Below are 19246 nucleotides of genomic sequence, written 5' to 3'. Positions count from 1 at the left end.
GTGCACATCATTTTGTCGAAACCACACACACACACACACACACACACACACACACACACACACACACACAACATGCCCCTCACGTAGCACACAACACACACACACACACACACACACACACACACACACACACACACACACACACACACACACACACACACAGATTAATGTACACTGAGGCACTTAAAAGCAATCTTCCTAAACCAAAAAGATTGCCTAGGCCATCCATTGACAATTCTTTGCCTCACCAAGCCCAAAGGCACTCAGAAAAAACACCACCTGACAGTCTCAGTGGAACCCCAAACACTAAGCCCCTAAAGAAAGTAAATACACGTCCCAGGACTCTTGTCATAGGGGACTCCTTTGGAAGGTATACTGATGCCCCGCTAGCCAGGCTGAAATGATTAGTTACTTATCTGGAGCCAGGGTCTACCAAATCACACATGCACTCAAGTCATTACACCACAGGTGCCAATATGATGCCATCATAGTTCATTTAGGTGTAAATGACCTAAGACATACTTCCCTGGATTATACGAAGATATATATTATGTAGCTTTTAGACTATGTGTCTCAGGCTGGTATGAGCCTGGCATTGAGCAGCATATTATCATCACCGAGGATAATGCCACAGTATAAGCAAAAGATGATTGATTTCAACAATTGGCTGTCTTTCTGGTGCTATTCTAAGGGGATTGAGTATTTATCAGCTTGGGAGGACATGGTGAACCAATATTGCTTTGCCAAGGATGGTTTGTACCTCTCCCCTCTAGGTTTTGGAATATTTGCTACAACTTTATCCACAACCATAGTGCCTTTTTTAGGCAATGCCAAATTACCAAACCTACCAACATAGCAAAGTCAACTGAGTTGAATTCGGGGTGCTACTGCAAATGCCAGGTTCCTAAATAAAAACTACACTCCCTCCAAGCCCTCCTCAAACTTGATAATATAGACATCGGGGTAGTTACTGAGACAAGGTTTAAAGCAGCAGAGAGTACCCCCGGCAGTGCAAGGTTTCAATGCCTTCCACACTTTTAGACCAGTAGCGACACACACAAGGGCTAAAGGTGGAGGTGTCTTGATTTATAAACAAACTCAAAAGTGTGGGGTAATGTTACACCTCTCCTATGTCCCTTGCTCCCTGGTAAGGTTAGACCATAAAGCTGTCTCCTTTGAAATCAAAATCAACTCTGTAACTCCAGTAAAACCAGTGACATGAATGATTCCAAGGCAAACTACCTTTTATTAACTGATGGTTTGGCAAAATTCAGTGCCCTCTCCAAACCCCAAAAACACAATAGCCTACACTGAATTGCTCTCAGAAACTCTGTACTACCATGTCAATGGCTGCATAGGGGCTGCTGTACTTGCTAGACGTAAGTCCAGAACTAGCCCCAAAAACAAACTGCCCTGGTGAAATCTTAAATTGAATAGGATATACAACAAAAGGAAAAAAATATGACTAAAATCTAGAAGAAAAATTCCCATAAAGGTAAAAGCTCTCTCATCAAACTAAGTAGGCAACTAAGAGGGCTGATTAGGTCAAACAAAGCCAACCTTTAGGTTAAGCTCACCTCCCAGGTGAAAGATAACCATAAGGCTTTCTTCAGCTATGTGAGAAACCTCAAGGGTAGCACACAACCATTTGCTGAACTAGTGGTTAATGGTACCATATTTACTAAGACTGATGATATAGGAAACCTGTTAGCAGAGAAATTCAGTTCCAACTTTACTCCCCCCCCCCCCCAGTCATCCCCAAGAACTGCCCCCAAACACAGTCCTTCCAACTATAACTAGATTGCATGTACTGGCTTTGCTCATTAAAGTCAAAAACATGGCCTCTATGGACCCAGATGACATCCTGGGATACTTCCTGAACAGCCTAAAATATGACTTACCAGGACCGCTGGAGTCACTATTTAAGTATAGTCTTAAAACAGGCTTTGTGCCATGAGAATGCAGGACTATGGCAGTCATCCTCCTTCAAAAGGGAAGGACGTTCAACAGGTCCTGAAAAATACAGATCCATTAGTTTGACTAGTCTTATTTGAACAGCTATAGAAATAATTATCGTGGAAATTATCAACAAGGACATGTGAGACCTCCAGACACTGGATCCAACCAAGTTTGATTTTGTCAAAGGAAGGTCATACTTACTGAATGTGATGGACTTCTTTGAAAAGGTCACTAGAGCAAAGAATGAGAGGAAAGTGGTACATACTGCCTACCTAGATCTGGCTAAACCATTTGATACAATACCCCACTCAGGCACCGTCAGTAAACTGAGGTTAGGATCAGTGAGACCACCCCCACAAAGAGGTCAGTCACCATTGTTGGCCCTCCAGGTTAAGCCAACTCCACTTTGGCATCTACTTCTCAGATGTCACAACCAATGTCAAAGGCCACTGGCTGACCAAGTTTGCATATTGCAATCTAGGAGCAATCATTGAATCCCCCCACATGAGAACACCTTTTAGGAAGGTCTATCATGGACAAACTCTTGGTGCCAAAGTCATGGCTTAAATTCAACACCAAGAAGTGCATTATAGTACTTTTTAGGAAGTCGACCACCCTGGGTAACTACATCACTGGTAAACCACCCCTAAAAGTTGATTCACTAGTTAGGAATCTGGGAACTCTTGTAGATAGCAACTTGGCCATTGACCAACATTTATTTTATTTTATTTTACATTTGTTAACCGGGGGTGTCTGACTGAGCTGAAAAGGCCCTTTTTCAGCAGAGGCCCAGGGAGAAAAGCTCCACAAAGAAAAATTACAGACACATTTCGTTATTTAGACATGATCAGTATACACACAAATTACAAGAGACGTGTCCAGAGTAGTAAGAAAATCCTTCTACATTGCTGAATTATAAGTAAGGGTATGGCATCTAGGTCCAGAGAGGTCATAGTACTACTGTACTCAGCTCGTCATCAAACCCATCATAGAGTATAAGGCTCCCTTTGTTATACATCTGACCAGATAAATGTATCAAAGGGTATGCCTACCAAGGTTCCTTACAAAATGAATACAGGGAATAAACACAATGTCCTCAAAGACCTGTCTCTTTACTAGGTGTCGTACAGATATCTGAGAGGTGATCTTTGCCTGGTGTACAAGGCATTCCTGGACACCATTTTGATGAACCTTTTGAACATCCACAAAACAAACAGCATAAGAACTACTACATTGAAAGACCTATATTTTGCTTGCAAAATAAATAGAACATGTTGGAGAGACACATATATTTCTCAGAGAATTCCCATTCTCTGGTACAGTCTATCCTTCCATATGAAGAAGAGTTCCTCCTTAACCCTATTTAAGTGTGACTTAGACCAGTGGATAGGTGGTCTTTCTCAGGATTTCTCATTTGAACTAAATTGACTTTCTGTTTTTGTCAAATGTTCTAGTCAACCCATGTTATTTGGGAATATGTGATATGTATGTGTGCTCCTTAGCAACAAGGGTTATACCTCTAGCTGTTGTAATTTCTTTGATGCATGATGTTTTACACATTAACTTGATTATCCTGGGCCTCTTTGATATACTTTTTATGAATATACTAAAGCAACAATGAAACTTTTAAGATGCACCTTTACTCTGTCAGCATACTAATTGTCATGGGTTGTAAGTAAATCTAAGTAGGATTAAGTAGCCAAGTCAGTAAGGCATGGCTATGGTTGTGCTGTAGTATATGAGCACTGATAACTTGCATGAGCTACAGAATTCAGCTAATTTTCATGATTACAAATATTTTATGCAAATACGCACATCTAGATTAGGGAAACCTTTGCCGGAATTGATTGATGTAAATCAAACAGGATTTGTGTTAGGGTGTAAGACAGCATTTTATGCGATTAAGACACTGAGAAAGAACTAGCCATATTATGGACATTGGAAAGGCTTTTGATTATTTGAGTTGAGAATATTTATTTGAGGTGGCATGGCAAAATGGTGCTTCCATAGAGGCTAGAGCAGTTAAATAACCTATAAAGATAAATGTGACTTTTAAGAAATACAAAATCTGTGAGAGGGACAAGGCAGGGGTACTGTCTGTTGTCCCTACTTTTTTGCAATGTACATTGATCCACTGGCAGAGGCAGTAAGAAATTAGAGCATAAGGGGGACAGCATGAGAAGAAGATAACCTAGTGTGAAGACAATGTATTATCAAGTATGACACAATGGGGAAAACATGAGGGAATGTTATGGGGGGTATTTGAAAGAGTTGTGTGGAAATCAGGATGTAAAATATAAGTGCAAACACAGGCAGTCATAATGAATAAAAAGGAAGGAGAGGGAACAAGAAACAATGAAGAAGATGTGGATGAAAGAAATAAAATATCTTGGTATATAGCTGTGGGACATGGTAAACAGGTCACTAGAGATCTCATAATATAGAATTTTTTTTTCAAAAACCAGGCAAAGAAATGCTAAGGTAGAAGATTAAAGCCTTTTGGGAAGACTGTGTGTAGTTATCTTGAAGAAAGGAAAACAACTGTATGGTGATTCCTTTTGGGACAGAGAGCGGTCAAAAGTAGACTGAGAAGCTGTCACAAAGTCAAAGGAAAGGCAGGGGGTCTGAGAGCCTTGGATCTAAAGACAGCACTTGCAAGCCTGTATGGTATCAAACATACTAAAGGTGGATGTTAATTGTATACAGAGACTAGAAGACTTGATCAAGGAGAAAGAGGTGTTTTTTGGCGGAAAGGAGACATGGTAGCTGTAATTATGGAAACTCCACAAAGAGGTCTGAATCTTCAGTGGACTAAGGAAGCACTGAGTTTAATGCAAATTGATTCAAAAAGGACTTAATGCCAACTTCCAAGTTGGCTGCACATGGACTTACAGCTTTATTTCATCTCTTCCAGTGTGAAAACAGAAACTCAGAAATGAGAGCCAGTGAATGGGTTTTTTGTTTGGTACATTTCATTTACTGGCTAGTAAGTGCACTGCCTGGACACCAACAAAGTAGATATTTAGTGACCCTGAAAAAAAATCAACCACAAAAGATGAGGAAAAAACACTCTGGGAAGAGTACTGCAGCTATTCAGCAAAAAAGCAGTTCAAGCTCCAGCTGTGGTGCAAGACATAACTTCCAGTAATCTAGAGGAAATAAGTCAGATGTGCAGAGCTGATTGAAATAAACAAAAAAAAACTGCAGAGCATATCAACTCAAATAAAAGGCTGAAAAAATGAAAGAAGCTTTAAACAGATATTCAGATGAGACGATAAAACTGCAAAAACTCAGAGATCAAAGTGATGAAATGGCTGGCTACGTACAAGACTGCTCAAGAAGAAATGTTTAAAAAAATGGTAGAATTAGAGGACAGAGCATGCAGGGAAAACTGAGATCTTCTGGTGTACCAGAAAGACTGGAAGGAACAGACTGTATTAATTTATGAAAGCAAAAATAAGCAACTGGACTAGTATTTCACAGCACCCCTTGTTAATTGAAAGTGCACATCATGCATTATGTCTAAACCTGGCAATGAGAAAACAGCCAAGTCCTGTAATAGTAAAGATGCATTCCTACCAGCAGAAATAGTTGATTCTTACAAAGCTATGGCAGAAAGGCAAAGTACTAAAAGTTGGAGACAGTAGAATGTTTGTTGAAAATGATTACTCACTGTACACCAGGCAGAAGAGGAGTAAATTTATTCCAGCAATCAGTGAATGTCAAGAAGCAGTTGTGAGATTCAAGCTGCTGTATTCAGCTATCTTTAGAATATTTTTCCTGGAGGGTCAGGCATTTTTTGATGCAGAACATCCTTAGGACAAAATACAAAAGTTTGTCCAAACAGAAAGTGAGCTATCAAACAGAACAGGACCCTGCTTGTTATTCTTCCAGTAATAAAGCTCATAGAGAGACTTTGCCAGTAAACCCTTTTCCAGTGTTCCAAAAGAAAATGTTTGAATGACTGAAAAAGCACAGGAGTTGACTAGATGAACCAGGAGTATGTTGGAAATGAACCAGAGACTGGAGTTTGGAAATGGAGATAAACAGGAGGAGAACTCGTAACTTGGAATTTAATGAATAAATGTGGGATTACAAAGCATCAGTCCACATTTGTGAAATATGGTGGAACAAGAAAACCTGGAAATATTGGATATTTTTTACTTCATTAAACTTATAGGGGACTCAAAGCATATGCCCTACTTCATGTCATGAAGGAGAAGGGAAGAGGAAGGAAGGAGGTAAATTTAAATAAAAAAATTTTGTTCGTAACAGTATTTTTATAAAACAATATTTGTACTGCATGTTATATAGTAAAGCATTTTCAGTTATTTTTGTGTGTTATAGGGATACTAAAGCAAATAGGTGCCATTTTTCCTTCTTTCTTTCTTTCATGTTTAGTGTTAAGAAGTGTAGGTACTGCAGCATAAAAAGAGAATAAAGCCTGGACAAACGCATGTTTAAGATAATAGGCTGTAATCTTAGCCTGTTGAGGTGAGGCAAGGTTTGTATAAGTAAACAGAGGATGATTTAAGTAAAATCGCCATGCTTTTTCTTACTTTTGTATAGGTGAATGGCTGGATTAAGGTCTTGGCTTGATTTAAAAATAAGTTTTAAGTGGAAGCAACTAAATAAAACCATTGAATGTAAGGAAAAGTTTTCCTTTAACAAATAAATGTTCACAGTGCAACACGAGAAGCTTGTAACTGATGGCAACTATGTTGTTCTCATGTTACTATGATGACAATCTGATGAGGGCAATAAAAACAGAATAGTTTTTCTTTCAAAAGCTAAAAGATAAATTGAATGCTTTCAGAAAATACTGTTTTCTACATCTGGAAAAGGAACAAAGATAAGACAAAAACAGACAGCTCTTAGTGCAAGTAGAAGCACAGGTTGCACTGTGCATCTCAACATGGATAACCTTCATTATAGGTGAGTTAAAGTCTATGAGTATAGTTGTCATTCTAGGACAATTGTTCTTGTTAAGAGGGTTAAACTTCATTATTTGAAGATGTACATAGTTTTGTGTGTTTGTATTAAGTTAAAATGTTCTGGGGGTGTTTTTGAGTGTTTTCATTAAAACAAAAATCTTGTAAGATATGACATAAGTTCAAATGGATATAACAATAAACAACTGTATAAAAGATAAACCTGCCAAACACTATTGTATGTATGTAACAGAAAAGCTGAAACTACATATTTAAATAAAAATGCTGCTGTACATAACAGGTGAAAATAAATTCGTATCACAATGGCAACACTTTCCATATTATCTTTGAAAGTGAATGGTCTTACGTGTATATACAAAAAAAGAAAGTGTAATGAACCGTTTTAAGAAATGCCGACTGCAAATAACTCTTCTGCAGGAGACACATTTGGAAAGAAATGAGCATGTGAATTTGAAAAAGAAAGGATTTCAGGATGGTTATTCAGCAGAATATGTGGGCCAAAGAAAAGGGGAGTACTTATAACTGCTACAGGTGCTCCAATATTGATAGAATTGGAAAAAAAGATGATCATGGTAGATTTGTGGTAGTAAGGGGCTACTGGCAGGGGAGGAGGATTATGTTAACATGTATTTATATTACCCCTAAACTGCTGCAGTGTAGCTTAAGAAAATTCTGGAGAAATACTCAGCTGTCAGCAGGGAATATTACTTATAGATGGGGACTGAAATTTGATTTGCAACAGTAAGGATGTATCTGTGGGGGTGGAGTGGGAGGGCTAGAAGGGAAAATATAACAAAAGATAGATTTTTGAAGAAATTTATAAACATATTTGGTATGGAAGATGCGAATTCAGTCGTAGGAGCTTGGAGAGAATTTACATATTATTCCCCAAGGTACACAAACTGGGCAAGGTTAGAAACTATATTGCACAGGAATGTGTGCATTTATTTGAAAGTTTTGATGCACATCCAATAACTATTTCAGATCATGTGTCAATAACAACTACAATAAAAATGCAGGGTAGTGAAATAAAAATGGGACAGTGGCTCTTCCTCACATATATCTTGAACATAGAAGAATTTAAGAAATGAGTAGTGGAAATTATTTGGGAGTTATTAAGGAAGATAGAAATGTCTTCAGAAAATATGGTAGGGAGTGAGATAAAATGAAAGCGGAGTTTAAAAACTGTGTAGAAATAGTGGAAAAAGAGATATGGTTGAGAGGTAATATTTAGAGGGACTGACAAAGTTTGAAGTATTGTAGAATAGGGGGAATTTCACAGAACAAGAAGAGGTGCAACTGCAGAGTGCTAAAGAGAAAATAAGGGACTTATTGATCATTTGCATAAGTTTAGAAAGATTGCTGTTACACCAATGTTTTTGATAATAACTCCAGGGCACAAAAGCTTTTAGCACAATGGCTTAGGCATCAGAAAGTAGAAAGGTTTGTTGCCAATCTTAGGGAGCCTGTAACAAAGAAAATAACCTGAGATCTTGTAGAGGTATTAGAAATATTTTGGAAATTCTATTAATAGCTATATAAAGTGGAGAAATGTGGGGGGGGGCAAGAAAAAGCACAAATAGAAATGTTTATTGAATATTTAAATATGGCAAGTTTAGTGGTAGATGAGTCTCAAATATTGCCTGTTATGGTACTCTTGCTCTACAGATTCCCCTACTCTTCATGTAAACCTCTACGGATTCAAGCAGGTCATATCCTCCCCCACTAGAACTGGGAAAGTCAACAATAAAAAAAGCACCCTAGATTGGATACTCATTAATAGTGATTGCTATGTGTGTAAGGCTGGGACCCTGTCTGGTGACATAAGTGATCACTTTCTTACCTATATAATCAGGCACAAACCTGATGTCCCTAACCAACCCACGTACAAAACAATAAGGAACAGCAAGAAATTCAACCTTGCTAGTTTTAAAAATCAACTCAAAGCATGCAATTGGTCAGTTCAAAAGCATCTTCCTCTGGAAGAGGCTGTAACCTACTTTAATACCAAATTCCTAGCCATCCTTGACATACATGCATTAGCTTGATTAATTAGAAAGAAAACAAGAGTTGTCTCATGGCTCTCTAAAGAAACCAGACAAAAAAATGTCACTTAGAAATAAACATGGCTTACCACAAAAGCCCCCACTTACCAACTTAGATGTAGACAACTAAGGAATGACGCAAAAAAATCCATAGATAAAAAAACTGCTACTATCATCTACAAGAGAAGCACCAAAACCATCTTCAAACATTTTGGGCAGGAATAAACAAACTCCTACATCCAAGTCTGTCCTCCACTCCTTCCCCCTCAGCCATAAGCCAAAACCCTTCAGAATTAGTAGCCAACGCCTTTACTAGCTTCTTTACACAAACCATCCAACAGCTAGCTAGCCAACTATTGCCTGGTTACCCAAACCCTACTGATGCCTTACCTTGCTCCCAAATCTCCTTTAACTTATAACCAGTTGCTACCTCACTTATCAAGAAATTAAAACCAACCACCCTATCCACAGATCTACTTCCTGCTGAATCCCTTCAAAAAGCTGCAGAAGTCATAGTTTATCCAGTCACCATCCTGATTAATAAAACTATATCTGAGGCTACCATCCCCTCTGTTTGGAAAACATCTCATGTAATCCCTCTCCATAACGGGGGCACCTCCACTGAACTATCTAACTATAGATCCATAGCTATCCTGTCACCCCTAGCAAAAATAATGGAAAAATGTATCCACAAATAACTCATGAGCTCCCTTATCAAGAACAATCTCCTGACTAACACTCAGTGTGGTTTTAGACCATTCCATAGCACTACCTCTGCCCTACTCTCCTTTACTAATGTCATTAACCAAAATCAGAACAATAACAAACGCTCCTCTACCCTCTTTCTGGATCTTTCACAGGCCTTCGATATGGTTAACCATCAACTACCTTGTACTAACACTAAAAACTATCTCCCTTGACAACCAGTATCTCAAGTGGTTCCTATCATATCTGAATGGTAGACACCAAGCTGTGTTATGGAAGGACAAATTATCTACCCTACTACCCATCACCCTGGGAGTTCCCCAGGGATCTATATTAGGACCTCTCCTATTTTCTATCTTTATTAGTGACCTGCATAAGGTCATCCCAGATGCAATCTGTGTCCAATATGCAGATGATTCAACTTTAATATGCTTGGCCACCACTCCCAGAGACCTTCAGATAGTTTCCCAAGCCACGTTTAACACTGTAGAAGACTGGCTTCTTAACAGATGACTCTTATTAAATCCAAACAAAACTATTACTTTTCTCCCCCAACAGTAGACACCCCTTACCAGCCTTTACTATAAGGTCTAACAATGGGACCATCATTTCTCCTGACCCCTCTACCAATCTCTTAGGAGTAATAGTTGACAATAACCTCAAGTTCGATGCACACATTAGTCAAACTATCATAACTATCAATAAAAAAAATAAAAAACTTGGATCACTCTATAGGATTAAGCCCTACCTAACTCCACTAGCTAGAACTGTTATTGCCCAAACACACCTTCTCTCCACTATCCTTTATGCTTCCCCTTTATTTACAAACTTGAATAAGGCTAAGCTTAACAAGCTATCTATTTACTATAATAACATTGCCAGATTTGCCACTGGCACAGATTTCAGAACCCATCACTGTCTCACCCTAATCTGAATTACCTAATCTACTTCTGGTCAGTCAGCTGATAGTAGCTCACAGAATTCTCTATTAGCCTGAAAATAGGCCCACAGTCGTTAACCTAATTACTCCCTGTAGTAACCTTAGGGTACTACTCTCATCTGACAAACTCTTAGTTCAAACTTTCAAAGCTAATCATTTAGCTGGAGAATCACTGTTTGCCAACTCTGTGGGCAAAACCTGGAACTCCCTTACTGCTGATCTTATTTCAGAACTCTCCTCAATGCAATTTAAGAAAAAACTAATACAGTACTTCAAACTGCAGTGGCTGCGCCCATGCACCAATCCAGACTAATACTACATGCCTGTATGCTACAACAAGTCATCTTCCTCTACTTTGACTACATCCCGAGTTTTTGTCTATAACCTAATAACAATGTATTGATTGTTAAATACATTCATAAATTCATACCCCATCAGTTTATCATATACTGCTTTGAGCCTTACAAAGATTTTCATCTAATATGTAACTTACATCTTATATATTGATTTTGCCAAATGTTTTTACATTTATATGTAATAGTCTTTGTATGTTTGTCTGGAGTTTTTCTCACCGGGCCTCTGCTGAAAATGGACATGTATCCAGTTGGACTATCCCTTTCAACAAAATATAAATAAATATATATATATACATATATATATAGTATTCCAGTGGACGTTTAGAAGCTAGGAGGGAAGAAAGTGATAACGGTCTGGAAGATTTTGTTTAACACCGTTTTAAAAGGAGGAGAAATGCCAACATCCTGGAAGAAAGCTATGACGACTGTAATACCTAAAGATGGTAAAGACTCATCAGATCCAGCTTCATACAGGCCCATTTTGATTCTAAACAATGATTATAAAGTATTTATGTCTATGACTGCTAAAAAGAATGTCAAAGGTGATGCCAAAATTGACAGATATGGATCAATGTGTGGCAAACATTTGAAAACATTAATGGAACAATGATAATACAGAGGGAAACAAAATACAAGAAAGCACCACTGTTGTTGCTGGGTCTTGATGCAGAAAAAACATTCAACAGACTAAGCTAGGATTTTATAAGTAGGGTAATGGAAGCATTTGTATTCCATTACACAATGTTTGTTTGTCTTTTCGGCTTTTCCCGGTTAGGGGTCGCCACAGCGAAACTCCGGTCCGCTAATGATTGACAGTAGATTTTTTTTTACAGTGCCGATTTGCCAGCCCGACACCCAACCTTCAGCAAAGGCACGCCCATTCACGCATGTCTTTTGGAGGCCACTCGACCACGGGGAGGACATGCAGATAATAAGGTTAATTAGGAGGATACATGAGGGGTACTGCGATGGTGGTGCTGTGGTAGCGTTGTCGCCTCACAGTTAGACATTGCCCGTTCGATTCTCAGTTAGAGCGTCTTCTGTGTGGCGACATGTGTGAATGGGCATTCCTTCGTTGAAGGTTGTGCATTGGGCCCGGCAAGCCAGCACGTAAAATTCTACTGCCAATCATTAGCGGACCGGAGTTCCGCTGTGGCGACCCCTAACCAGGAACAGCCGAAAGACACAAACAAAGGAGGGTACATGAGGGATTGAAGGCAAAAATTTAAGTGTGGGAAGGTACCTCCCTGAGGAATCAGTCAGGGGTATCCTCTTTCCCCTTTGTGTTTTGCATTATATTTGAACCACCTGCAAAGAAAATAAGGGACTCAGAAATTCAAGTATATAATTGGTTTGGTAGTCAAGAAAAAAATAGCTTTATTTGCAGATGATATTATTTTGCTCCTGATAAAACCAGAAAGGGACATTTCAGTGTTGTGGAACATTTCAAGACAGTTTCATGTCCTTGCTGAATGCAAAATGAATAAAGATAAATCAAGTGCAATAGCTGTAAACTGTGTACCCAAACACTAATTGGTTCAGCAGTACCCATATTTATGGAGACATGATAAAATGCAGGTCTTAGGAGTATGGGTCAAAAAGGATTCTTTTATGACAGTGAAAGATATGTGGGAAGAGACTAAAAAGCTAATACAAAAACTGAGAAACTGGAATCTTTGTTTTATGGATATGGATAGCAAGAGATAAGTAGTGAAAATGTTTTTACTCCCTTGAGTTTTATATACAGGTCAGATATATTTTTGTTAACCAGAAGAAAAGTTGTGGATAGCAATTAATAAAGAGTTGAATGATTTTATCTGGGGAAGAGGGCAAGAGTCAAGTGGGGGCAAGAGTCAAGTGGAATAAGCTGATCTTCCCAGTAGAACAAGCTGGTTTGGGATTACCTGATGTAAAGGGGTATTTGAGGGCTACACAGTTAAGGTTCCTATACATAGCACAGGCAGAAAGCTATAATTCAAAGTGGAAAGGATGATGTTGAAACAGGTGGGGGATCTCAAGAAACAAGGAGAGACTGGGATTTTTGATGCGGATCCTTAGTGAGAATAACAGTAACAATGCAGAATATTTTATTCATAAAGTGGCAGAAAGTATTCTAAGAACTAAGCCACCAAGGGAATGAAGAATAGGCAAGAGGGGTCTGAAATTTACCGAAGAAAACTGGCCAAGGAATCAAGGTATTGGAAGCAAATAATTAGAGCAGGAAAGGTAATAGATTGGGAAAATGCCAAGATTACATTTGGACTACAGGCTAGAGATTGCCTTCCCTACAAAGGAATGATATCAGGGTATTAAATGAAAGACCAGCACTGGTAGAGTGTTTAGTAGAATCTAGAGCAGAAGCTGATTTTAGAAAAGGGATAATTATCAGGGCATATAAAATATTGCTTGATAATTATCAGAGTCAATCAGAGGAGGTTTGAAATGACTGGAAAGAGAGATTGTATAAGCAATTCAGAAAGAAACAATGATATGATATATGTATGGCTCCCAAATATGCAACGAAGTCTAGAAGATTCAGGGTTTTGCTTGGAAGTGTTTGCATAGATATTTTTCATACCCCAAAGAATTTTTCCTCAGGTAGATTGCAGATGTTGGAGGTGTAATATGGAAGAAAGAAGTAATCGGGAACATATTTTTGGAGTGTAATGAGTTGACAGACTTTAAAAAAGCCCTGCAGACTGCTCTCTCAGCAATTCTGGGAGAGCAAATTCCTATAACCAAAGAAATAATTTTTTGAGCTGTGATACAGAATTGGAAATGCCTAGATATAGTAAGGCCCTGCTGAGTTTGATTGTGGTAGCTGCTAAAAAAGCAATTACTAGAAAATGGAAATAAAAGTCTAAAGCAACTTTACTAGAAGTAGCAAATATAGTAACAGGTAAAAGAACTGAAGTGGGATCTTTAGAAAAGGGTAGGAGCATATTACATAGAACAATAGGAAGTATGGGAACAATACATGCAGAATAATGTTTTGGAGGAGGAATAAGGTTTAAGGAAAGGCAGAAATTGAATGAGCTATGGAATGTTCAATTGACAATGATTGTACAGAAGATTGCATGCGATTTCAGTTTGCAACTGAAAATACATCAGAATAGTTTTCATTTATATAAATGTGTGGTTACCTCTGTCATAAGTGATCATTCAATCAAGATGTTTCTTGTAAAAAAAAAAGATAAAGCATGGAAAGGAAGAGTGCTGTAAGCAGGGGGATTAGAACAGGATACGGAAGGGAATCTGGAACTTGGGGGTAAAGAAGAAAGCAAGAGAAGTTGAAGTTTTGGCCTCAGGTTCTTGTTAGGAACAAGGAGAAGTTGTGGGAGGAGGTCAGAGAAGACTTTGAGTTGGATGATAATCTATAATGGGAACATCAAGGAAGTAAGCTACAATGGTGGATGGTTATAAGGTCGACCTGGGGGTTTAAGGAAGTGCCCGCAGTGGTGAAGGAGATAGAGGTGAGATGGAATGAGAGAAAAACAGCAAGAGGATTACTGAAAATGGGGAAAAGTTGGTCAACTGAGGGGAGACCATGAGAGGACACAGGGTAAAAGATAAAACTTGAAGTACGAATTTGCAAGATTAAGTAGAGGAGGAAGAGTGTAAGAATATCTTGAAGTTGCCCAGATTTGTGTTAAAGCTCACATATTTTAAAGTTTTGCATGGAAGTACCTTGCCTTCACAAATATTTTTCTATATTAGTCACAGTGACAAAGTTTTTGCATGTGATGAGGAGACGTGTTGGCAATTTCAGGAAGAGAGAGGAACTTCAGCTTGTATGTTTTGGGAGTGTGAGAGACTAGAAGTGTTCAAAAGACATATATAACAGATCAGGACCGGCCTTAGCCAAAATGGCGCCGTAGGCGAAGTAGTGCTCTGATGCCCCTTAAGCCCCACCCACACCATAGTCATGAAACACCCCTGTTTGAGCCACACCTAGGGTTGCCACCTTCCTTCACGGCTAAAACTGGAGCAAAGCCACGCCCCTCGCGTCACCAGTAACCTCGCCCACCCCAACCCCTTCTCCCGCCAACATACCTCCTATTTTGTGATGTCACGACAGCATCACTCAACGGGAACGCTCTCTTTTTTCGTTCCCGCCGCCTGCTTTTGGCTGATTTACTATGCTTTTCTGTAAAAAAAAGCATAGTAAATCAGCCAATTTACAAACTCCGATAGTCTGTTTCCTTTTTGAAACAGAATACCGGAGTTTGTACAGTGTTTTCCAGACTACCGGAGAATCAGTTTGATTTCCTGATAGTCCAGAAAAAAAACGGAGGGGTGGCAAGCCTAGCCACACCCACAGGGTCACTCCCCAAGAAAGCCATTCCAGTCATTTCCTTAAATTATTTAAATACATAAGAAGAATAACTACATTACAAGGTATCTTTAACTACAACTACCTCTGCATAGTATTTTCTACTTTAAATACCAGAGCCGGATCACGGCCAAATAGAGCCCTAGGCAGGGTAATAGACTGCCCCCCCCCCAGAGCAGCACCTCCTACAGCAACCCCCTCCCCCCAGCAGCAGCCCCTGCCTCAGCCATTCCAGTGTTCCATTATTTGGTTATTTCTCACCAGTTACTATGCATACTATTCTCTTATTTGCTTCTACAGTGATTACAGATATTAAAATAAAGTAGCACAAACACAAGTAGCCATTTGCTAAACAATACAGTCTCGCAATGAAAACAGACTTAGCATAAGCAGTAAACTTCTCTGTCCTTGAAACTCACATTCATTGAAATGAAAAAAATCATTCATTGAAATGGCATGAAAACTCGCATTCATAGAAAATGCATCTGGCCAGTGAAGAATTAAGTTTACCTTTGGGCTGTTTTCAAAACAGACTCCTTGCACACATTTTTTAGGGCCATGCATACGTGTATTTGTTCTTTGAGTCACCTTCCTGATTGCACTGAATTATATTCCTTGCATAGTACAGCACCACTTGTTCGAAAGTGTTTTAAATTTGTAGTTTTAAACATTTTTTAATAAGCAATGAAACAAAATGTATGAACCAGTAACTACCCTTTTCAGAAAATTTCAACCATAAAAGGCCACTCAAGACTTCTGTCATTACAATCCGCCAATATTATTCCATACACACAATCTCTGCAGAAGTAAAATCATCTGAATTCCACGTTAAAGAAACGGGCAAAACAACTTCACATATCAATGTTTCATCTACAAATTCAGTGCCTATATTAAATTAAAAAATTGGTAAGTTGGTAATATTACAATAGGAAATGACTAACAAACCAGCAAGTTCATAGTCACTAGGCATCTCATACAAAGGACATACTCAGGAGTGTAGAACCCTTATCCCCCTTATAATGCACCAAATAATCAACAATCATATGGGCAATGCAATATGAGTACTCCATCTACATGGTGTGGGAGTTGAATCCACAGCCTTCTGCACCAAAGGCAATTATGCTATTAACATGCTTTCAGAATTTACAACACAGTGTGCCATTTGATAAACAAAAGCTAGTTGCACATAGAAACATTTACACTTGGAGTGTGTTTTAAATTTGTAGTTTTGAACATTTTTCCAGTAAGCAATGAAACAAAACGCATGAACCAATAATGACAAAACTACCCATTTCAGAATATTTTAACCATAAAAGGCCTCTCAGACATCTGTCATTGCAGCCCACCACTGTCAGTCAATAAGGACAATATCTGCAGAAGTAAAATTCATCCGAATAATTCTACATTAAAGAAATGTGTAACTAATGAAGAGGCTGTTACTGGCAAACAACTTTACATTTCAGTATTTCATCTACAGATTCAGTGCCTGCTGCCCTTGAATAAGGTGTTTTGTTCATAGGCAAGAGTGAAGGGAACAAATTGATTACCGCAGCTGTGACAATGGCTTAGGCCATTGTACCAGACTGTACTAGAATGGTGAAGCAAGAGCCAAGTTCTGGACAAAACTAGTAGTTCACCAAGCTATTTCCTCATCCAGATTCTGGTGTAAAAGCCTCTCATGTAGTGATCAAACAAATAAGACTATAAAAGCAAATGGCAGAAATGAAGTTCTTTCACAAGGCATTTGGGGTCAGTAACCATGACTGAGATCACTGAGCTCCTCATTCTAAGTACAGACAGTGCTACATCTGTAGGAAATGTGTCAGCTAATGGGTTTGGGTGCCTAGTAAGGATGGACCCCTAGGCACATCCATACAGGATGTATACCAAGCTGCCCCAATAGGAAGAGGCTGCAGGGCAATTGGATTGCTTATAGCAGGGACTTATAGACAAATAGTGAAATGCCAATTTGCATCCATGCAAAACGTGTTGAAATTCAGAAATGATGCATAATGCATGTTTTTTTAGCTGTAAGCCAATGCATGCAGAGAACTTCTGAATGTTAGCACTGTGCAAGTTCTCAGTGTCAGTCTATGAATCGCAGTCTAAATTTTTTACAATCCCTGACGACAGCTAGGAATTGCATAGGATGAACTAGGGAGTACTGACCGGAAAGAAATGCCTGGTCTGCCATGAATAGAGCACTACCACCATTACTTTTAGTAGGATGTGGTTTAGAAAATGGATGCAGGCTTACCTGAACTGTTTTTCTATTTTATAAATGGGTTCTGGCTGAAAATGGGCATGCATGGTCCAACATACCTATCTTAAACAAAGAGATTAAATCCTCCCAACTAGGCAAGACATTATATTACAATGATTTGGGAGATTATCAATACTTACTACCCATTATACCTTTCAGTCAGCCCCATAGTACCCGTTTTCGACTAATTTAAATTCCACACACTCCTACCATCTCATACAACACACAGACATGCACCTTTTTTCTCATACACACACCCCTACTCTCTCAAACAGTAACACATGGCACTTTACCTCTCATACAAACAAAGACTTAATTTAAATTCCATAAATGTAAACAGAGAAGGGATATAGAAGAGGATATTTCCACAGGCCTTAAGCAAATAATTGTTTTGTATTATAAAACTATTTTGAAGAGCATGTGTGGAATTTATAAATAAAGAAGTTTATATGCTTAAAAAAGAATATAGCTTGTTTTATTTGCATTTCTGTAGGTAAAACACAAATAACTGTATGTTCTTAGCATGAACTTGAGTGTTACATCTGTGTTCATCTCTACAGGAAAATCTGTCCAGCTTTGGTCTCATAACTTGGTAGCACTTTTTGACCACAGGAGGCACTTACAGAAACGGCAAGTTCACCTGTCTATTCCCACTAACAAACTGACAGAGCGAATCATCTCTAGGTAAGGCATCCAGAAGACGGATTTTAAACTGTTCATAAATATATATTGCAACTTTGTGAACTTTAATTACTTGACTTTTTGTTAACTCCCTCAAAGCAAAATAAATGATGTTAAGTTGTCAATCTCGCCTTCATTCTTGCTTGATGGGTTCGGAGCCGATCACTTGCCCCTATCCCATGATGCCCATCCCCCAAGATGCAAGGCAGTAAGCACCCAGAGCTTATGAGCTCCTCCTTCTCTCCCTCCTCCTTAGCTCTCCTTAAATACTTCAATTCAAAAATATTCAAGCCCTTGTTAAAAACTTATTATTATTAGTTATTAGTTAATTTTTTAGTTTCTCCTGACTGTCTCCCTCTCCTTTAATATTTTTTTTTTTAACTCCATCCATCCCCCCCCTCCCTGGTGTGTGTGTGTGTGTTTTTTTTTTTATACCTTTTTTTTTTTTTTTTTTTAATTTAAGTTTTTGACTGGTGTGTGTGTGTGTTTAAGCACCATGTCAAAGGAGAGGGTGAGCTCTTGAGGGCGGGGGCCCTCGCTGGTTCCTGGGGGGAGCAGTGGTGAGGAGTCTGAGTGTACTTCTGCTGGACTGGCCACTGTGGGAGTTCTGTAGAGAGTCCCTCCTACTCTTATCCATATCAGTCCTGTTTCTTATCTCTGACTGACATCCCTCGTACCTCCGCATCAGGTTTCCCCTTCCCCGCTTCCCCCTTTCTCCTCCGCTCTTCACCTTCTGGACTGTCCCGAGGAGAGAGAGAGGACTTAAGAGGAAGCATGTGGGACTCCCCCTTGTAGGACTGGGAGTCTGGGGATCCCTTGATGGTCAGATCGGATACTGACTTCCCATGACCTTCTGATCCCCTCAGACTCTCTGAGAATGTCTCCAACAGAGAGAAACTGGAGATCTGAACACTCTACAAAGAGGCCTTCTGATACAGAGAGGCGTTTGCCCTCACCCTCCACCTGTCTCCTGTCTCTCCCCTCCTTCTCCGTGTATGCTCCGCTTTCACCC

The 19246-nt window shown here is 39.1% G+C and overlaps 1 protein-coding gene across 2 annotated transcripts in view; it reads left to right on the top strand.

Moving 5' to 3' along the window:
• Positions 1-19246, top strand: part of LOC122805364 (mitogen-activated protein kinase kinase kinase kinase 2-like) — a 1562336-nt gene that overhangs the window by 1176237 nt on the left and 366853 nt on the right. For both annotated transcript variants that reach the window (XM_044075456.1, XM_044075455.1), the window contains one exon: positions 18114-18237. In XM_044075456.1, coding sequence (XP_043931391.1) covers positions 18114-18237 — 124 coding nt within the window. The remainder of the gene's footprint in view (positions 1-18113; positions 18238-19246) is intronic.

This window comes from Protopterus annectens, chromosome 6.part1, assembly GCF_019279795.1.
Source record: "Protopterus annectens isolate FY-2018-M chromosome 6.part1, PAN1.0, whole genome shotgun sequence".
In the NCBI taxonomy this organism is placed as follows: domain Eukaryota; kingdom Metazoa; phylum Chordata; order Ceratodontiformes; family Protopteridae; genus Protopterus; species Protopterus annectens.
Note: the sequence above shows the minus strand (reverse complement) of the source record. Positions and strands in the feature narration are given on the sequence as shown.